Below are 20,204 nucleotides of genomic sequence, written 5' to 3' on the forward strand. Positions count from 1 at the left end.
AATAGATTAAGTTGGGAAAAGTGTGGGATATGGAGACAACTAAGATTTGATTCATTATTTGGACAACCTTTGATTTATTGCCACTATCCCAAAATAAACAATGGCTATGTGAAGACTCCACATGTTCTTTGTATTCAGATTATCAGACACAGTAATGCTTGGATGCATCCTGTTATACAAAGTTCGTGTTCTCGTAGTGAATGTATCTTTCAGTAGAACCAAGAACCTAGAAGAGCCTGCCAGGAGTAATTAAGTAAAAGCAAACTACAATTTATTTACTTGTTAGGTGTGATGACCTTATGCAACAAACTGGCTTGGCACATGAAGGACAAGGCAGGAATGAATTAAGTAGGGCTGCTAGGCGAGGCCAGGGATTAGAAAATATGAGGGAAGCAGACCAAACAGTACCAACTAAAGCAGTACCAGCCTAAGGCAAGACCTGGTATTTTGATTCAGCACTCAGTGGACTGTTTACTTACTGAATAATGAGAAGATACTGTAGACATATCACAGAAATAAGCATATATACCAAAGTAGCAACTGAGACTGAACAGTGGAAGTAGGTTGCCATGGGTCTGTGGCCATATGCACCTGCTTCTTACTAAGGGAGATAGGGATTTGTGGTCTGAGCATATGTTAGGTAATAATGTCAGCTAAAATGAGCAGCCAGTGGCTTTGGCTGAAGAGAAAGGACACCTGTTGGGGGCCCAAAGCCTGCAATTCCATTACCATACCTTAGATATGTGCCTTAATTTGCATAATGGTATATTTATGGTGGCAGAAGTGGGTTGTCATACACTGTGCACAGCTTTTTTTTTGCTTGGTTAAAGCTGCACTAGGCAGCAGCTATCATATCAGCCTAAATCACAAAGTGGGGCTACAATAGAGAAGAGCGTCCCATCCTGCATAACTGAGATCCCGTAGATTTGCTCTATTTGCCCAAGTGAAATTCTGGTGTCAGACGAATTGAAATTTAAGAGTCTGGGTGTCCCTGGCCGGCATGGAGGGTCACTCTTTATGCAGCCATCAAACATCATGAGTTCCTCCACTGCCATGCCAAACCTGGCCCATATAACACTGAACATCTCCTCCTGTTCATTGATGGTGTATGGGATGTTGTATTTGAGGAGCAGAGGGAGCCAGGGCGGCCAGAGCAGCCCTGCTTTGTCATGCTTTGTCAGTTTCCATTTCCACTGCGCTGTTCTGGTCTGTAACTGGTTCACTGGTTCAAACCAAGATTCTCCAATCTGTTTCTTTTACCATAGAGGAGTTTTTCTCAGAAATCTTACATGGAAGAGGTTTGAAAAACTGTAATAGCACAGGGAATAATTACATCAGATAATTTGTACTGGTAAATGTAGCCAAAAGATGCTCTTATACACAGTAAATCAAAAAATATGTTTTGTTAATGGTAGGGTTACTACTTTTTATATAGGTTTAGAGGGTAGACCTCTATGTAGTCTTATCAAAGGTGTCATTCTCTAACATTCTAGTGATAATCCCATTCAGATTTGTTCTATTCTATCTGTCCACCTGTTTCTAATGGATGATTAGGATAATGTGCACATCACAGCTGTCTTGTTGTAAATTATCTCGTTATTGATGAAGGAGAGGAAGTTATTGGATTGACTTACATGACCTGCAACACCTCCACTGTCTCTTCACTGCACTACCAGCAGTCCGCCACAACATGTCAGTGTCAGTATGCAGCTGCTCTCCAGTGATTAAAGCAAAATGTCTAGAACACTGCACAAAACACCATACAGCTGTTTTTTATGTTTGTTTACGGTTTTGTAGATATTTTGATATTTTCATGACATCAATAAACATAATCTTTAGCCACACATAGAACTTTTATCATGTGGAGTTTATAGAATAAGCAACGAGAAAGAAAAGGAATAGGATGGTATGTTTTCCAGGATACAGGAGTCATTTTTGAGATGTGCCTGCAAGATTTTGAGTCATGTTTTGCTGTTGTGTTTCTCTCTCTTCAGATCCTTGTCAGGCTTCACTGCACTTTCTGAAAAAAACTAAGGCGCAGGGTCTCTTCCTCAAAACCACTGCTCTGTCTCACAGTTTTTGCCCAAGCCAGGAAGCAGGCAGTGTGTGATTAATGGGTGCAGGTCCACCTCTCACCCCCGGTCCTGCTCATTGGGCTCCTGGGGAGATCTCACACAGAACCTTGAGGCTGTAGTTACAGATGGTCAAAGCTTTCTGGAGACCTTGAGGAAATTACAATCTATCTGTGCAGTTCTCCACCATGAGTCATCTGAATAATGTCAGCAGTTTTCTATTTAACTTATTGCTTTATATGGACACACACACACACGCACACACATCGGTCCCATGTCTTGGAGTTTGTGATATATTTGATCTGTTGTTTTCATCTTTTGTTTTTTATCTTTTGTTTATCTGTATTTGTGTCCTAGAGTCTCTGTGAAGCACTGTGCGATAAATGTGTTTATTTAAAGTATTTTATAAATAATCTGAATTGACTTGGCTATTTGTAAAAGTATAGCTCTGGTAGGACTTAACTGAGTCGCATGTGATACTATTGTCTAGTCCTTAATCTGGTCACAGGTCACACTAGAAGTACAGACACAGGACTTGTGGGTTCAAGGCTAGGCAGAGACTCACCTTGAGGAGAATTTTAACTTTTAACATTGGTGTCATGTGTCGAGTCACATGGTGAGCCCCCATCTCTCCAGCAGAGGTTGCTGTTGTGGTGTGTAGACTGAGTTATTGCAGTCGTTCATATTCCTATAGAAATGCTGGATGTGGGGCCATGCTTTGAGTTAGCTCAATTGGTCAAATATGCTGGCTTTAATTGCCTGATTAAAGCCAACTGGAAATTGTGATCCTTGTTAGCATTGATGACACCCGCAACACCACTGGTTTATCTTTTTATTGAGCCAATTACACATGTAGAAAACTGTACCTCTTATTCATGCGTTTTATCTCTTATTCATGCGCTTTGTGTATGAAATATTCAGAAAGAATTCAAGAGAATAGATTAAAATGATGTATTCATATGAGGTGCCTCCGTGCTGCTGTAAGACTATAAGCAGCTGCTTGGGCCAGCTCAGAGAGAAGCCATAAATGTATTGCTTTAGTGTCATAAAAACATTTGCTTGATACAGTAACTGAGCGTGTAACTGAGCATGTAGAATAAAGAATCTGAATATAAAATGACTATTTAGTTTTGGCAGATATAGCACGACAATGAATCTGGTTTTCACCCAAAATGGTGGATTTATGATTTAATATAACATCCCTGCCCTGTAGGTGTCTGTGTAATAAAGTTCAATAAACTGGAAGGCAATTAATCATTGTCTTAGATCATAGCTAATGTGGGAAGTGAAAGCTAGAAGAGTGGAAAAGATCAGCACCTCTTTTTAATCAACAGCTATACCATGATGACTTCCCCCCTACAGTCTAGGAGAATAGTCTGTAAACACTCCCCTACATTTTCACAATAATTCAGGGCCTTTGAGCCATTTGGATACAGCATACACACTCATTTACATACTTGACCTCTCTGAGATTAAGGGATAATTTGAAAGAATGCGTTTCAACTAAGATGTTATTGATTTTCCATGTGGGCAGCTGCCAGGTAGATAGGACCCCGTGCCTCGAGAGTGAAATGCCTATCCTGCCGATAAATTGAAGGGCTGATAGTCAGAAGAGAATGAGAAAGAGTCCTTTATTACATTTTGTGCAGAGCCCCTTTAGTGAGCCGTGATTCAGCGGGAGGAGGCTCTCTGAGGAGGAGACAATAACATTGAGTCACCTTGCTGCATTGTGAGCCTCTGGCAGCCGAGAGGCAGGAATCAGCAGCAGCTGCAGCAGCAGCAGCAGAGACCGTACTGCAGAGCTGCACCGGACTGCGTATCAACTGTGTGTGTATTTGTGTGTAAATGAGTATGTATGAGTGTGTGTGTGTGTGTGTGTGTGTGTGTGTGTGTAGTGGGGATGATGATAAATTGTGAAGCAAGGTCAAATAGCAGCGATTAATTGACCGGGGATCTCAGATGATTACACTGCAGTATAATGTTCCACCTTCCCCGTGGTTCAGTTGAGTGTTTGTCTTGTTCCTCTAAAAGGAATACACACCCAAGGCAAGTTCATTGTGCACTGATTGCCACCAATTTAAAGTTATGGGGTGTGTTACTGGTGAATTTAGTAAAGTTTGATGATGAGTTGTTTACACAGGAGCTGTAACTTAAGGAGGCGGACACTATGTCAGGAGATAGAGAGGCCCAAACACTGCGTATGCTCCAGATCTGCCAGTCTCCTCTGCTCTCCATCAGCAGACTGACCTTAACATTGATGCCCCAAAAGTCTGTCTGTTAGCATGCAGCATAGTTTCTTCTTTAAATCTAAATGAGATATACACTGCATCATAAATAGGTTACAGTGGGTATTTTAGAATGAGATATTTGAGTGTGACGCACAGAAAATAGTCGTAATAAGGTGTTTGCTTCTATCTCTGTAGCTTTGTAACAAGTCATTTGTGCAATCGCAGCTGTTCTCCTGTCGTGCCAGATGGAGTAATGCATTTCATGATTGCCACTTTCGTTTTGTTCCTTAACAGTAAAATAGATCTCCCATTTACTGAGCAATTAATGTCTGAATATTTGTGCTGGGTGAATTGGAAGCCTAAGTAAAGAAGACAGCTGGGAAAAATCATGTTTTTTGTCATCCTTTTATTTTTCTTTTAAAATTCTTTTATTCTTCAATCAAGCAAATAAGACAGGTTTTCATTGAATTGGTTTGTGCATATTAGCTGCGCTGCAGTCAAATGGGTTTTCAGAGGAAACATGTTTTATCTCCCACCATCTTTGAGGAACAGTGCTTCATGCCACTGGGGAACATGCCAACAAAGGCTCCCCAAAAGGGATTCGCAAATCAAATATTTATAATGTTGAGAGATGTTTGATGCTCCCTGCTCTCTGAGGTGCACTCTTACGTTTTTTTTTTTTCTTTCCCACAAAGGAGATGGATAACCTAACACCTAACAAGAAACTCAGCAGGAAGGAATAGGTTCTACATGTCTATTTGGGTTGTTTGGCAAATTTATTGGGATAAAATTTCCTCTAAAATGAATATTTCAGTTGAAACTCTGCAGTACTCTCAGGTAAAATGATGACTACACACCTGGAATCATGAGAGCTGCATTTCTCTCTCATTTCATAATTACAAGAACTCATACCCCACATGCAGAGAGCTATATTAATGGTGATGCTTTTGCATAGGAGGGAGGAATGATGAAGTGAAACCTTGCTGCCTGTCTCCCAGTGGGTGCTCAATGCTCAGTGAAATAGCTCCTTTCCTTCTACTATACTGTGACTTTGAGCATTGCCTGCCCTCAGTCGCACCCCAAGTTAAATTTATGGGCAGCATCAGTAAATTGGGCAGGTCTGTTTGATGCAGTGTAAGCGTTATTGTAATGTGTCATGGTCGGGAAGGCTCTCTGTCCTAAAGGCGTGACTGCAGTAAAAGTGAAGCAAGGCTGACAGACCAGACCCACAGCCTCCAATACAACTTACACACGTGCATGCATTCATTCACACAGATGCATGCATGCACACACACACACACATACTGCCAGTTTTACAGAGAGCTTGCGAAGAGTTTCATATCCAAATGCTTTTTTCCTTCTTTTTTGTAGGTGATTCCATGCATTCATACTGCTAAGGCTTTATGGTCATGACAGCAGTAAAATTAAAGTTTTTAGAATAATCTTCATCCTGGGAATGTTTTGTGCTCTCTGAATTCATCCTCGGTTGTGACTAACTTCTTTCCCTGACAGTTTATTTTAATTTAGATGATACTGCTCTCAAAGATTCCCAACTGAAACTTTGAAAACCTGCCTCCATAGAAAATCAAATCTTAATGCTCTTAATTTCCTATAGTCTCCTCCTATATCTTATTAGCCCATAATAAGACATTCCTTCTTGGAAAATGCTGGGTTCCTTATTTAATCAATAAGGATCCCAATACCCCTCCTCCCTTTGCTTCCACATACAGTAACAGATCAAAGTGAGTAAAATAATAATAGGGATAATTAATCCAAATCAGACCACTCCCCAAGACAGCATGGCAGCTTAAAAAGAACACCTCAAGCAGGCTAATTTTCATTTTTAATTGAGATATACAGTCCCATGCTATCACCTTAATGAAAAATCACTAGGCCTACATTAATCCTATAATACTCCTAGAGGGACTTGCAGTTTTGCTGAAGCCTAATATATGTAGCATAATTCTAAAATGTGTTATAGGATATAGATCTTTGTCATAAGGGCAAATTTCTGATTTATGCATGTGACAAAATCATTGTCTTGGAATGTTAAGCTTCAAGGTCCAGTGCGTTAATCCAATGCATTTCTAATACTGGGGGGGCTACACCCTACTTCTTGCCGCAATGGGCTGCAGTTATTATGCTATTATGGAGGTATGAGCTATGTTTCAAGCATCGTTCAGGCCATTAGTGGGAATAGGTTAGTCCCTTTTCGTCGGCTTCAAGTGGAACAAAACCGCTGCGTGGAAGGTGGCTTTTTCACAAGTTTGGTCTTCTTCCCCTTTAAAAGTAATGCAGCCCTAGCGGTGATATCTGGGCTCCCTGGAAAAGTCTGCGGACTGGAGAGGGGGGAACGTAATAAACCGAGCCGGAGACGAGATCATGGCGGCACCTCTCGGACGGGACACCCTACCTGACCACTGGTCGTACGGAGTTTGTAGGGACGGCAGGGTCTTCTTCATTAAGTGAGCGTTTTAACTATGCAACGATGCACGCCTGGTGTTTTATGGTGATAAGGCATTACGCAGTGTTAAGGGTTTTTTTTAACCGTTCAGTAACAGGTGTCTTTCTTGCAGTGATAAAACTCATAGCACTACTTGGCTACATCCTCGCACTGGTGAACCTGTTAACTCGGGACACATGATACGGTCAGGTACGCGTACGAAATAATCATTTCTGGGGTTAGCAGGGAGCGTGTTTGCTGCAGTTTGTATTCTCTGGCGAAGTGTTCAGCCTGTTTTATTCATGTTATAGATTTACCGAGAGGATGGGAAGAAGGCTTCACGGACGAAGGGGCCAGCTACTTCATCAAGTGAGTGGCTTTCATGTGCATTGTTTGACCGTGAGAAAAAGCCCCGAGTCCATCAGTTTTTTTTGGTTTATACTGCTGCTGTGTTTTGCCCGTGTGTAACATAATGGGCTTTCTTAGAAGCTCAATTATAGCATCTCGTATTGCTTCTTTTCCCGGTGCAATTCTGCATCATGACACGCTTGGGAGCACGTTACTTGTGATGGGCTACTGTCACACACGCTGGTACTTTAAAAGAGATTAAAAGGCTATAGTGTAAACACAGTCTTTTATTTAAACAGCATACACATACAGCTGACAAATGAATACTGCATGTACACGCTCGCGCACGCACACATACAGACACTCAAACACAAACACACCCACTTACATACATACATGCTTACATATACAACCATGCATACACAGACGTCCCATTGGATAAGTGAAACCAATTATCTCTTGCCTTATTGTGCCCACGTTTTAAAAAGGGAAGTGGCCTAGCAGGACAGGAGGAAAGCTATTGAAATTCACCTCACATCCTCCATGCAGGACCTCTACTCTCTCCATTAGATAGGTGTAAAGCCTTGGTGTGTGTGTGTGTGTGTGTGTGTGTGTGTGTGTGTGGCATAGAGCGAGAGAGAGAGCGAGAGAGAGAGGCACTAAAGGGTGCAGGTGAGAGGTTTGCTTGTGTGACCATATGGTGACAGAGATGTATGGCACGATTACATTCTTGAAGCAGAGAGGACAGAATTTCCAAAGTCACTTTCTTCTGTACCGTCATATTAAGGAAGAAAAAAAAAAAAGGTGTTATTCAGCTAATGGCCGTCCTTTCTGGGTGACATGGCTTGGCTGAGCTGTTTTCAGTGTTTTATTTGTGTACCCAGATGCTAAGTGGAAAGTCATTGGCATCAGTTGTGTATTTCCCACTGCAGTGTTTAATACCATGTTTGTCTGGTTGGAGTCTGGGCTGTGGCTTTCAGTGTACAGCAGATGGGTCCCTGTGAGAGAAACTCGGGACACAAGAGCAGCCAGCAAATCGCACTGAAACCCATCTGATAAGTCAGTGAATTAGTATAGTGACTCCTCCCACTGTGGCCTGTTTCAGGTTTTGTAGTTCCTCTACTCATAGCCCTGTCATGGCCCTTTTAGTTTGCCCCATTTATCCCAGACAGAAGGCCTGTATTGAGGGTTTTATATCCCCATAGCTGTAGTCTTGCTGATGTTGAGAGTTACTAATAAGAGGTCTTTGCTCAGAGACACGTGGTGCACTGCAGACACACACAGTTTTCAGTCCGGGACACATGCTTAAGATGGGGACAACATTTTTTCAGCTGAGATCATACTCTGAACCCAGTCTGAAACAATATAACGAGTTTAAAAATGATAGAGATACTGTAATATTTGCTTTTAAATAACTTTATTGTATATGCAGTCACATCAAAATTATAAATATGTTGCATTAGGCCAAACAAATCTCTGTCCATGCATTCCACGGCAACTTCGAACAAATGTTCAAACGGAAATCTGGGATCCAAAGATGTAGGGCACATAAAATGATCAGAGAAATTTGTTTTTGCCGACACTTCTGTTATGCGTTGAATAAAGGGTGTCTTTGTGCTTCCCTCGTTCTCCCTCTTGTTTTGCTCCAGCCATGGAAGAAAAGGGAACAATGCAACAGTGCAAACTGCGTGATATATGGTAGCCTAAATGTCAAGGCTGTTAAATCAGTCGACTACTTGTTGCCCAAATGACTTGCTAGAAGGATCCTGTTTTGCTCCCTGCTCCCTGCCTGTGTCTTTGTTGTTTCCTTGCTGCTTTAACAGCGTTGGCAAAGGTATAAGGCAAATCTCTTGGAGTCAAACAGAAGACAGGAACACACCAAGTCATTTGTCTTCTACCACTTGAACCTCGCAGTTTGTCTCGAGCGCAGTTAATATCTTTCCACGTGGCACTGGTGTGTGAAAAAAACATCAGAGTAGTTAGTTACCATGTACTTAAACGTAATTGTCAGAATGAAAACTAAAATAATAAGATGTGCTAATCTAGGACTAATTGAACTACTATATGATGAACTGATTGGTTTAATTCTTAAAAAGTTTGACCATGGAGATCCCTTGTTGCTGTTAAGTGTTTATATGTATTAATTGCTTTGAGGAACAGCTGTTTGATGTACAGCTTGTGATGAGCATGACCTTTTCATTAGAGCTCATTGGGGGACCTTTCATTTCTGCTGATTGTTTTTTTCAGGTTATGGAGTGCTGTCAGTTTCTCACAGTCTTATAGAGTTTATCTCTGGTGGTTTATTTGATTTATTGGAGACCTGGATGATGGCATGCTTTCAGTATTTGTCCCGTGTGTTTACAGGGTAATTATAGGAGGTTTCACTGAAAGTCAAGCCTACCTGGTTTTTCCCTCCACCACTCAGCTAATTAGGTTATGATACTGGATACACAGGCGAGTTTATTTGACAGATTGAAGACAGAAAAATACCATCAGCGAATAAATTAAGTGCCATGTATGCTTTGGTCATTGATGTTGGCTGGTAATAATCAAACGCTGAAGACTCTGAAGATGGTTCCAACTTAACAGGAGCAATCCTTTAAATCTTGGTGGTTTTTGGAAGGGGGGGGGGGCGGGGGGGGGGGGGGGGGGCAGCAAGGACTGTGGCCCTATTTTACACTTTTACATTTTTTAAATTCCTATTAATACTACTACTTGTGTGGGTTTAGCCTACATAAACATAGGCCTGAAGCAATGGAGGCATCTGCATGAGGGCAATGTAACAGTTTTAAATAGGAAAAGTCTCTCTGTTACATTGTTAATTTTGAAAAAGACACATTTTATTGTGTCTGATCTGCAGGAAAGCCCTGATTAATGTGTGTATTGCATGCTAAGAATCAAATGCAATTTTTATTATTGAAAACACTTGCATCTTAGTCCAACTAATTCGGGAAGTGGTTCCTCAAATTGTATAATAAGGTAATAAACCCATACAGCTGACCCTGCTAGTCACTGCAGTTAGGCCGGCGCTGGCGTTTTGCCAACACTGCAAAAGGATGTAAGTGAGTGTCATACAGCCTCAGGCAAAAAAGCACATGTCAGACTCATGTACAACCTGAAGCTGAAAATGATGGATTTTGACAGTTATGTTAGTCTAAGAGATAAGACATATGTATGGTGTTTAAAGATATTTCTCGCTCCACAATGCTGTGATTAAGCAGTTGATTAAAACTGGTTATTCGGACATGTGTCATGGTATAGGATGATTAAGTTTTCATAACACACAGGGATTTCTGGGTTAACCGGTAAGACACCATGTAGGACAGCTTTTTGTTTATTATTTTACTAATTAGTCTGTGCATCCCCTTTAGTTCTCCGCAGTGCATTCCAATTGGTTTGTGGCTGTGGTCTGATTCAGCTTAACAATACACTGTTGGAGAGTTGAACGCATGTTTGTCCTAATGACCATTAGTGTGACAAGACAAGAAGATATAAATGTTGCCGTTTTGGCGCCATGCGTCAGGTTGTACATGGGTGAAGTTGTGTGAACGTTTTGGACTTCTTTGCTTGCACAGGACATCAAAATCGACACTGAATCAACATTGTTACATGTGTTTGAATCAAAATCAGGTCTCTGCTGAAAACCGATTGACATCTATCAGAGAAGTGAACTGTGCATGAATTGAAGTTGATGTTCAAACAACAATGCTCTAAATTTCTCCCTGGAATTACGAGAGACATATTAATCCTTTCTATATCTGTTATATAATGATCAACTAATATTTTGATTTGAAATAAGACAAAAACAACTGATTGAGAGAGGGTTGACATATTTATATTTCTGTTGCCAATCAAACCATTTCTTTGTTGTAAACATTCACGTTTTGTAAAAAATAGTTGTTAAAAGTGCAAAGGATAGAATCTTTGATTAGATATTGGCACTGCATTCCAGTTAAGGCATTCTTTGTATATTATAATTTTGACTTTTTTTTTTTTACTTGGTCTTTTTTTTTTTTTTTTTCGAGGGCATCACGAGCCAAATTCAGGTCAGGCAGTCAGTCAGGCAGTCAGTCAGTCAGGTAACGCTTAGTGAGATGATGCGCTTCGTCAGATGGCCTCTAGGGGGCGTTTTTGACTGAGATGAGTGTTTCCCATACAGAGACACAAAATCAAAAGTTAGTCAGTGTATAGAAATCGATCTCTAATGTGCATCACGTCATGTCTGTCATTTGGAGATGTACAGACAGCAGACCAGCAGCACTTAACTCAATCCACAGAGTCCCCCGGTGTGAAAACAAAAGTGAAACTTAACATTCCACAGTTAAATCTTGTGGTATAAGTAACAGTGGAATTAGGTAATTTAACCATGTTGCAGTGCTTCAGTGCATAGTTGAACACGCGCCGTGGCTCTGTACAGGATCTGTGCTTGTTTAAATTCATAACTACATTCTATAATGCTAACTAAACAAGTGAACCTGTTTGCTCTTCAGCCATTTCACAATTTCCATTCATGAAAATTACACTTTTGACAGCTGAGTTCAATATTTTTGTGCTCTGTGGAGCACATCATGATTTTTTTGCTTTGTGAAATTTCGTGTCACAGCCATATTATTTCCACATCAAAAACGCCAGACTTTGTGAAAAGCTCCTGTTGACATATGGGATTCTTACCACAAAGTAAATAGGGTCTCTGATTTGAACCATTGCTGTCCGTCCCGCTTCTCCTCTCTTCTCTCAGCTGTCCAAGGAGCATGCAGGGGCAAACTGAGCAGAATTCAAGTCCACATGGTGCTGCCGTGACAACGGTCGATGGATTGGGTTGTGTGTTACTGGTGGAAACCAGCCGTGGTGGAGTACAAAGGAGGGATTGTTCAGACACTGCTGCAATGGCAAAACTCACATTTATTTACACCTAGAACAGGCTGTGGGCTGGAGACCTGAACTATCTGCATCATGGGTCCAAAAAGCCAAAAAGCTTCACCCAGCCTATCGCACCACTGACCCATTTCAGTGCCTATCATTGAGGCAGCAGCTTGTTTATGCCACATGTGCCTCATTGTTGGATGTACTAACAGTGTTAGAGCTGGATGCATAAAATTTCTTACAGCCAAGTGGCTCAGTGCAGAATACTGAATTAATCTCTAAAAAGGATTTAATAATGACAAAATAAACCTAATCTGTACAGCACTTATCTAAAAGGTTTTTGTTTACAAAGTTTACAAAATACTTTACAGGAACATGCAAAAAAAAAGGAAATATTACAAGTAAATAGTAAAATTAATCAGGAGATAAAGTAAGAAACACATTCAAGAGGAAATAGGTTTAAAGAAAAAAAAAACATCATAAAATGACATGATTTCCAGTAAAATAATCAATTCTATATCTAACTGGTAACCAGTAGAGATTCTAAAATTGGGGATATATGGTCTCTTTATTTAAACCCAAGCTCCTGCATCCCGAACAGGCTGGAGATGTGAGAGTGACTTTAGACTTTAATGGAGGGAGTTGAAGTAGTCTGAATGAGATGAGATAAAAGCATGGATGACCTTCTCTAAATCTGTGGAGGATAAAAACAACTTGGTTTTGATGTTTCTCAATTGTTGGAAACAATACTGCAGTACTCTATTCACTTGTTCCTCAAAAGTCAAGTCACTGTCAAAAATCGCTCTTAAGTTTCTGGCTGCTGACTTTGTGTGGGTGGATAGACTACCAAGATTTCTGGAGGTCAGACACCAAATAAGACCATTTCAGGTTTGCTATGGTTGAGTTGTAGAAAGTTCTGAGACATCCAGCATTTGATGTCTGTGACGCAGTTCTTTAGTGAGTTTATGGAGTTTGATCACTAGGTTTTAATGGGAGGTAAAACCGGTTATCATTATGTAGCAATTATGTAGCAATGGAAAGAGACATTACGAGTTTACTGTTGTTGTTACTGCTATGTTTTCACAATCCAGTGACATAAACTTAGATAGAGAGCAGAATCGTGCCTGATTTGTAAGTGAATGTGAGATGAGGCTGTTCTGGTGAATACCACATTTTAATCAATATTTAATACATTTAAGCAATGCAACTGATGGAATCTTTAAACAAACTCAAAACTGGCACCCCAAAAAGCTTTTAAACAGTATCCAAATGAAATCTCACACATGGATGCAGATAACAGAGATGCAGGGTTACAGCCTAGATCAAACGACACATATAAAGTGTCCCTTTGGAATTTGTTTTGTGTGCCCAGTTGATTCCCTACTAAATCATTTCAATATACTGTAGTTTGCAAAGAGCACTTTTTAGGTAAATATTAGAACCTTTGGTGCCAACTTGGTGGTGGGAAAATTCAACTTTTGTTGCAAAGTTCTACCTGCAGGTGAGGTAGGCGGCACTTTCCGCGAGCACTGCCAGAGTTTACCTTTATTCTATTGAAAACAATTAACTTCAGGTTTGCTGGTACAGTGTGAATATAGCATTACTTGTGAGTGGTAGAGTAACAACATGCTGGACATGTACACACTTGGTCATTGGCTACATGCCAGACACACAACACACGGTGGCGTTCACATGGCATCCGTCACATCTACGATCACGGACAAGTATGCATTGAAGCCACCTAGGTTGCGTTGTTGGGGGCGTGTCTTGAAAGCTTTTGAAACAGTCTATAAAATTTAATTGGCTGATGACGTCTGTTAGTGAGTGACGTTTACCTGCGCTCCGTGAAACTACTGACTAGCTTCAACTTTTTTGACTGGGTCAGGACTGGGTTGTGATACTTTCATGCATTGCGCTCTATCAATCCATGTCATCTGTCAGTGCAAAGGTGTCAGTGCATGGGCTATTGTCCGTTTTTTGATGCATTACAAATGCTCATGTGAACGCTGCCTAACCCAACTCAAAACAACAAACTCTGCTTTGGTGTGCATTCCAACTTGGAAAAACATTTTCACAATGCTAGAAGAGATTTGGATGAAGATGAGATCATAACACAATATAAAGTGAAATGAAATGCAACCAATGCGATGCAGTCCACCTCAAACACAGCAAACAATGGTAATAAGAAGATATTAATAATAAGATGTGCTTTTGTTGTCCCCATGGGGGAAATTTGTGTTGGACTCTGTGTTGCTGTATCACATAATAAAAAATCAGTTGCATACACATAGCATCCATCACATCATACATACAATCGTGCATACATACATCGTTATTGAGAAAAAAACAAAAAAACACATATGTACAATTTAACATACATATTCCTACACATTGCTGGTCATGCTATCTTGTTAGTGTACAAGCTTGTTGCTTTGTTGTTATTGTTAGTCAGACGTTGCATAGCCTGACACTTACCCACATCTTTTGCTTCATTCTATCCCTCTGTTAACCGAGAAATAGCTAACCAAGGGAACATGATCATTATATTTCAAGCCTAAAGGCCACTCAGCCCCTCTTAACAACACTCGTCCTGCCGCCACCACTCTCTCCTGTGTGAGCTTCTTTACCAACGTGATGACGGAGCCCCCCCAGGCAGTGACAGAACCGTCTCCACAAGCACCCTTAACTCCTCAACACTTTGATTAATTGAATAGTTATTAAATGTTACAGAGATGGTAATAGCATAATATATTACATCACAAGAAAAAATGTTTGACATGCATTAATTTGCAGAAACAAACAGTTGGATTTCTGGAAAAAAAAAAATGAAATGCTTTCATTTACGCAAAGTAGGCCAATCAAAAAAAGGTGTTGTTTGGTATTGAATTCTCAAATTCCCAGAAATATCCAAATGACACCCAGCCCTAGCTGCAACCATTGTGTGTTTTTCTCTCCAGTCCAAAAGCAGCGTATTTATGACCTATTGTAGAACATTCCTTTATTCATTAATCACAAGGGACAATACAGTGTGTATTTCATAAGACGACATATTCTTTAGTGTGGGTGGTGCAGTTATTGTTTTCTGCTGACCCCCTCTAGAAAAGTAGTAGTGTTGAACAGTGGTTCTCAAACTGGGGGTCGGGACCCCCCAAGGTGTCACGACATAACTTTGGGGGGGTCGTGAGATTTATGGGATAGGAAAAAGAACATTCTACTACAACTAGGCATGGCATTTTAATGGGTCATGGGCCAAAAAGTTTTGAGAACCACTGGTGTAGAAAAGAATGTAATGGTGGATGCGTATCAAAAGACCTGATACTGGTTAAGTTGGTGGTAATCTCTGGAAGCTGTCCAACAGGGAGGCAAGAAACACAAACGAGGCTAGGCAGTCTCTAAATGTAGACTGATTCTTTCTCCAATTTGGGGTGGCCTATGATGGACAGCAAATTGATTAAAAAAAGGTTGCACTGTTGTCCTCGGTGGCAACAGATTGAAGTAGAGTGTCTCTTTCTGTTATACTGTCTTGTCTCCTAGGACCTGACCCAATGTGAAAATCATCTTCCAAAATCATCACCCTTCCAAAAGCATCCCATCTCAAACTCTGGAGATGAGAGTTGAGAACTGAATGTGTCCAACTGATCCAGGTCTATGTTGACTTCTGCATGCCTAATGGGTTCTTATGAATGTCAATAAGAAATTCAAAAGCATAAGAAGGCTGAATAATGAGAATTATGGCTATGAGATGTGTAAGACATGCAAGCTAGGTACACTGTTTCCATCTCAATAACAGGAAGCCTAACTGTCATAAACCTGAATGTGTCCCCACAGGGGTTATATAGACCTAAATTTAACAGATAGATAAAATAAAGTGATGACTGGAAGAACTATAAAGAAACCAAGCCTAGATTACATGGTGACCCAAAATACAGGTCTATAAACAACCTGTTATAGGCCAGTGAATGTGAGCAGAGCTGACGAGTCATGGAGCAGTGTCAATTTAATTTGACTGAGCAGCATATTGGAAAGTATACCGCTCAAGTCCACTCCAATTAGCTCCGGTGTCTCTGACCGCTGCACATCATGCATGGCACAGATCTTGCTCACTTGGACAGCGCAACATCTGCTACCTTAGTTACCTTAGAGTTATGTCTTGCCTTGATTATAATTTTGCCCTTTCTATATGTAATTGTGCCTGTAGGTTGACAGTACAGTGTTGTTTATGGGATTGAGAATGGGATGGGGACAGTAGGCTGCTTTATGAGTGGATATGCATTGAGTGTGTGCCACGTCAGTAAGAGGTAGCTGATTTCTAGCTGGTAAATGTGTAGGTGGGATCCATTATTACTCTGTTAGGAACACAACATATTTTTGTCAAATAGTCCAGATTTTTATGGCTGACAAAATAAAAACAAACAGCAAATTTGAATTACTTTTCTTTGAGTAAAGAGCAGTACCATAGTGAAGTAAAGGTGAGGAAGTTTAGCAGAGTGGAGTGAGGGACAACCTATTTACTCATTTTGCTCTACTCCAGTCAATGGTCTAATAGGCTACAAATAAATTGTACCATACTAATCTTTTCTGTTTTCATTCAGTCGTCACACCTTCCCTCCTCACTTATCCTATGCACAACTTTCATCTGTTAATGCATCTAACCAGATGATTCTTTGATATGATTTAATCAGTAATTTAATAATACATTCTTTTATCTGTTCTTTGATTCTGGTGCATGCATTCATGACACTATTCAAAGAGGTATTGTTTAGGAGTGGTACAGAGAGCCAGTGCCAAGTGGTTTTCCGAGTTCATTACCAGTGATGCAGTGGTAAATGAAAAGGTGGGTAAACTATGACTTCCAACAATCCTCAAAAGGCAAACAACCACCAATGTAAACAAAGATTAATTACATTTTCACAAAAGCATTGATTTAATTTAATTTATTTTTCTTAAAGATCCTACTCCCTACTTATTATAATTCATACTATAAATTTACCTCATATATAATCAGCCTAAAAAGGTGGGTAAAGTATTCCCGCAAATAAAAGCAGGGCAAACTGAATTTAGGTGAGTTTACCCTCCACTACATCCCTGGCTGGGGCGCTCAATGAGCATAGGAAATGTGCAACCCTATAGCTCCCTTAGGAATAAATGATCCCACCGAGGTACAATGGTGTCCTTTTGGGACACAGTTCACATTGTATGGGCTTACAATGCTGTGAGACAGTCCAGGAAGAAGTGTTGGATATCCATGCTATGAAAAAAAACTCACATAGACTGCACATCAAATACTAGGAGACTTCCTCTGCTTCTGTCTCAACTTCCTCTGATCATCTGATGTGAAAGCTCTATCAATCTTTTATTACTCTCTCAGATTTTGGAGGAGTGTTTATTTGCCCTCTTGCCTCCTGCGCCTTATGTTTCCTAATTGGCATTTCCTGCTCACTATTTCCTCACGGCAGTATAGCGTAAGTTAATTAGCCATGAGACGTTTTGGGAGGTGTGAAGAAAAGCATTTTAATAGAGAACAAAGCTGGTTAAGTTTCCCTACAGGGCTTTTTCTCAAGGCTCTCCTAATGAGGCTTTCTCTTTCTACAAACGGAGCAAATTCACAGCTCAATGATTGATGATTGAGTTCAGAACCCCATTGCCAAGTCAGATAGTGCTACACACTAACCTTTAAATGATCTTTGCCCTTACAAATTTTTGATCCTTTTAATCTGAGAGGCATTCATGTTGTATGGTAGGATTATGTTCGCTCTCTATCAAGAAATAAGTAGAGCTATGCACATGAGACTCCCTCAAACTGTGTAACAATTTTCAAAGGCTAAATCTTTAAACTCGAGCTATTTGGGAATATTTTGGTTTCCGCAAACTGTCAAATCGTACCTTTGATACTGAACACTGAGTTTTAAACTGTTCCAGAGTGAGGCAGAACTTCTAAGGTACGTCTTTGTACTGTTCCATGGATTGAAGCTATGAGTTTTGCTTGACAGACTTCACTTTAAAAGCCTTTCCCCCAACTGGTCCTTGCATCCTGGGGACACGGGCAGGAAGAGAGTCCATTCAAGTGTTTCTAAAGGGTAAAGAAATAGAAACTCACTATACTTTCTTCCAGTGGTTGGCAGCTTTGCATCTTGCTTCTTCAGCAGAATTGCTAGCAGCTACGTGGATAAATGATTCACCCCTTACAAAATGATCAAGATAATGTATCTCATACACTGCAATGACTTTACACTTCATCCTTAGGAAATGTCACAAAGCTATATTTTAACGACATAATTCACCTTACTGACATTTGTCTAGATTTCCATTAGGTATTGTAGATGAGGCTGGACAGTATTGGATTTGATAAGTAAACTCATGTTTGCACAAAGGACCGTGGATGTGAAGGGGCATTGTTTGGACATCCAATATTTCTGTGTCAAGTGTCAGGGGAAAGTGATGAAGAAAGAGTGATGAGACGCATGCCACTGAATACCAATCAGACCGAGATCTGCTGTCCCAGGCAGCGGACAGAAGAAGGATTAGCACCGCTGCTTTTGTCCCAGCGAGGCTGAGGTGAAGCCGAGAGACGCAGTGAGGCAGCTGTTCACTTCCTCTGACAGTCTTCCCAAGTTCAGCAGTCTTCCGTCTAATTTACCAATACACAGCATATGATGTAGCTATCCCTTGTGCTACTTGGGAGAGCTGTGAAACTGAGCTTGAATGTTAGAGACAAGTGGGCACCTGTCGTGACAGATGTTTCATTGAATTAGGCCAACAGCACCTCCAGAAGGATCTGGTGTCTCAGAACCACCTCTCAGCACTCAACAGAACTACAGTCTCCAACAGCACAGTGTACCTGCACAGGCTTAAACCTATAGTTCACAGCATTACCCAATAATTACTCATTTATAATATAATAGCTTATTTCGAAAAATTGAATTTACTCCTGTAAATCTCAAGACTGTACAAGTCAGATGTTACACCAACCCTTTTATTTATTCATTTTAAGTTTACCTACAACAGAAAGGAAACATTCTTTATACTTTTTTTCTGTGAAGAGCCCAAATTTGGTGATTGGTTTGGCTTTATGTCCAGACAGACAGGTGATTGAATGAAAGGAGGAGTGACGGCCATCACATACAAAAGGAAGTTAACATTCCTTGCTCGTCCTCCTGTGACCAACCCAGATAATGTTGTTTGGTTTGTGTTTACGTCCAGACTCTAGTCTCTGGCAGGCAGCTGTTAGAGTGTGAGCATTATGAACACAGTGAGCACACTTTTTTGCAGTCATGTGATATTGTATTATGTCACATTGCAGATGTAGACATGATAATTTTAGTACTTTAAACTACTTTTTCTAAGTAACTGTCTTTTGTGAGTGTAGCTTTGCTGTAGGTCAGTTTCTTCCGATGTGAAGTAACTGGTAGCTTGTAAATCTATACTTTAAAGGTAGCTTCCCCAACACTGCATATTACTCTTGATCATATTTCCTATTTTGGACCCCAGCTGACATCCTTTTTCTTCAGACAGAGAGACTGCCGGCTCTTTTTGGCTGCTTCCGAAGCTGCCTTTGTGCCCTGCCGTAATCCCTGGGCAAAAATCCCTTTCTCCCTTAGTAAACTGTTGGTGGATGTAGCTACAAATCCACAGCACCCAACTTCCACAGGGTATGCCCTGGGTTTCCAGCCTTGCTGTTCTGCCTCAGCTGCTAGCTGAGTGTATGTAAGCTTCTTCCTTTCATATGCCTCATCTGCTGCATCTTCCCATGGCACAGTGAGTTCTACGAAGTAAACAGTCCGTTGAATATTGGACCATAATACTAGGTCAGGTCTTCAGATGGTGCTGACTATCTCTAGCGGGACTAAGTTGCTGGCTACTCACATTTCTTAATCCCTAGATTCTCTTAACTGCCCTAACATATGCCTACACGATCATTTCCTAACTTGCTCACCTTCACATACAAAGCCAATATGATGCTTAGGGCTCTTTCTCCCAGCAGTGGAAGAATTAATTTATGTTTGTTTACTCTCAATTGCTAGGGACTTCAGCACTTGGTTTTACTGCCAAGTGTATCATCCTTAAACAAGAATATCCTTGCATCCTGAACACAGAGGACATGTGGGATCTTCTCTATAGCCACTGGTTGAGGTTTTGGGGTGATGGCAGTACATCATAGGTTGTGCCAATAATAAGTCTAATCCTAGACACACGCCTCCATATTCCAAAGTTTTTTCCAACTAAGTTTCTTCCTTTTTACACTTTACCAGA

The 20,204-nt window shown here is 40.6% G+C and overlaps 1 protein-coding gene across 1 annotated transcript in view; it reads left to right on the top strand.

Moving 5' to 3' along the window:
* The first annotated feature begins 6,682 nt into the window (after window positions 1-6,682).
* Window positions 6,683-20,204, top strand: part of plekha7b (pleckstrin homology domain containing, family A member 7b) — an 89,060-nt gene continuing 75,538 nt past the window's right edge. The window contains exons 1-3 of the mRNA XM_071906411.2: window positions 6,683-6,765; window positions 6,877-6,953; window positions 7,055-7,112. Coding sequence (XP_071762512.1) covers window positions 6,683-6,765; window positions 6,877-6,953; window positions 7,055-7,112 — 218 coding nt within the window. The remainder of the gene's footprint in view (window positions 6,766-6,876; window positions 6,954-7,054; window positions 7,113-20,204) is intronic.

Source organism: Centroberyx gerrardi, chromosome 1, assembly GCF_048128805.1.
Source record: "Centroberyx gerrardi isolate f3 chromosome 1, fCenGer3.hap1.cur.20231027, whole genome shotgun sequence".
In the NCBI taxonomy this organism is placed as follows: Eukaryota; Metazoa; Chordata; class Actinopteri; order Beryciformes; family Berycidae; genus Centroberyx; species Centroberyx gerrardi.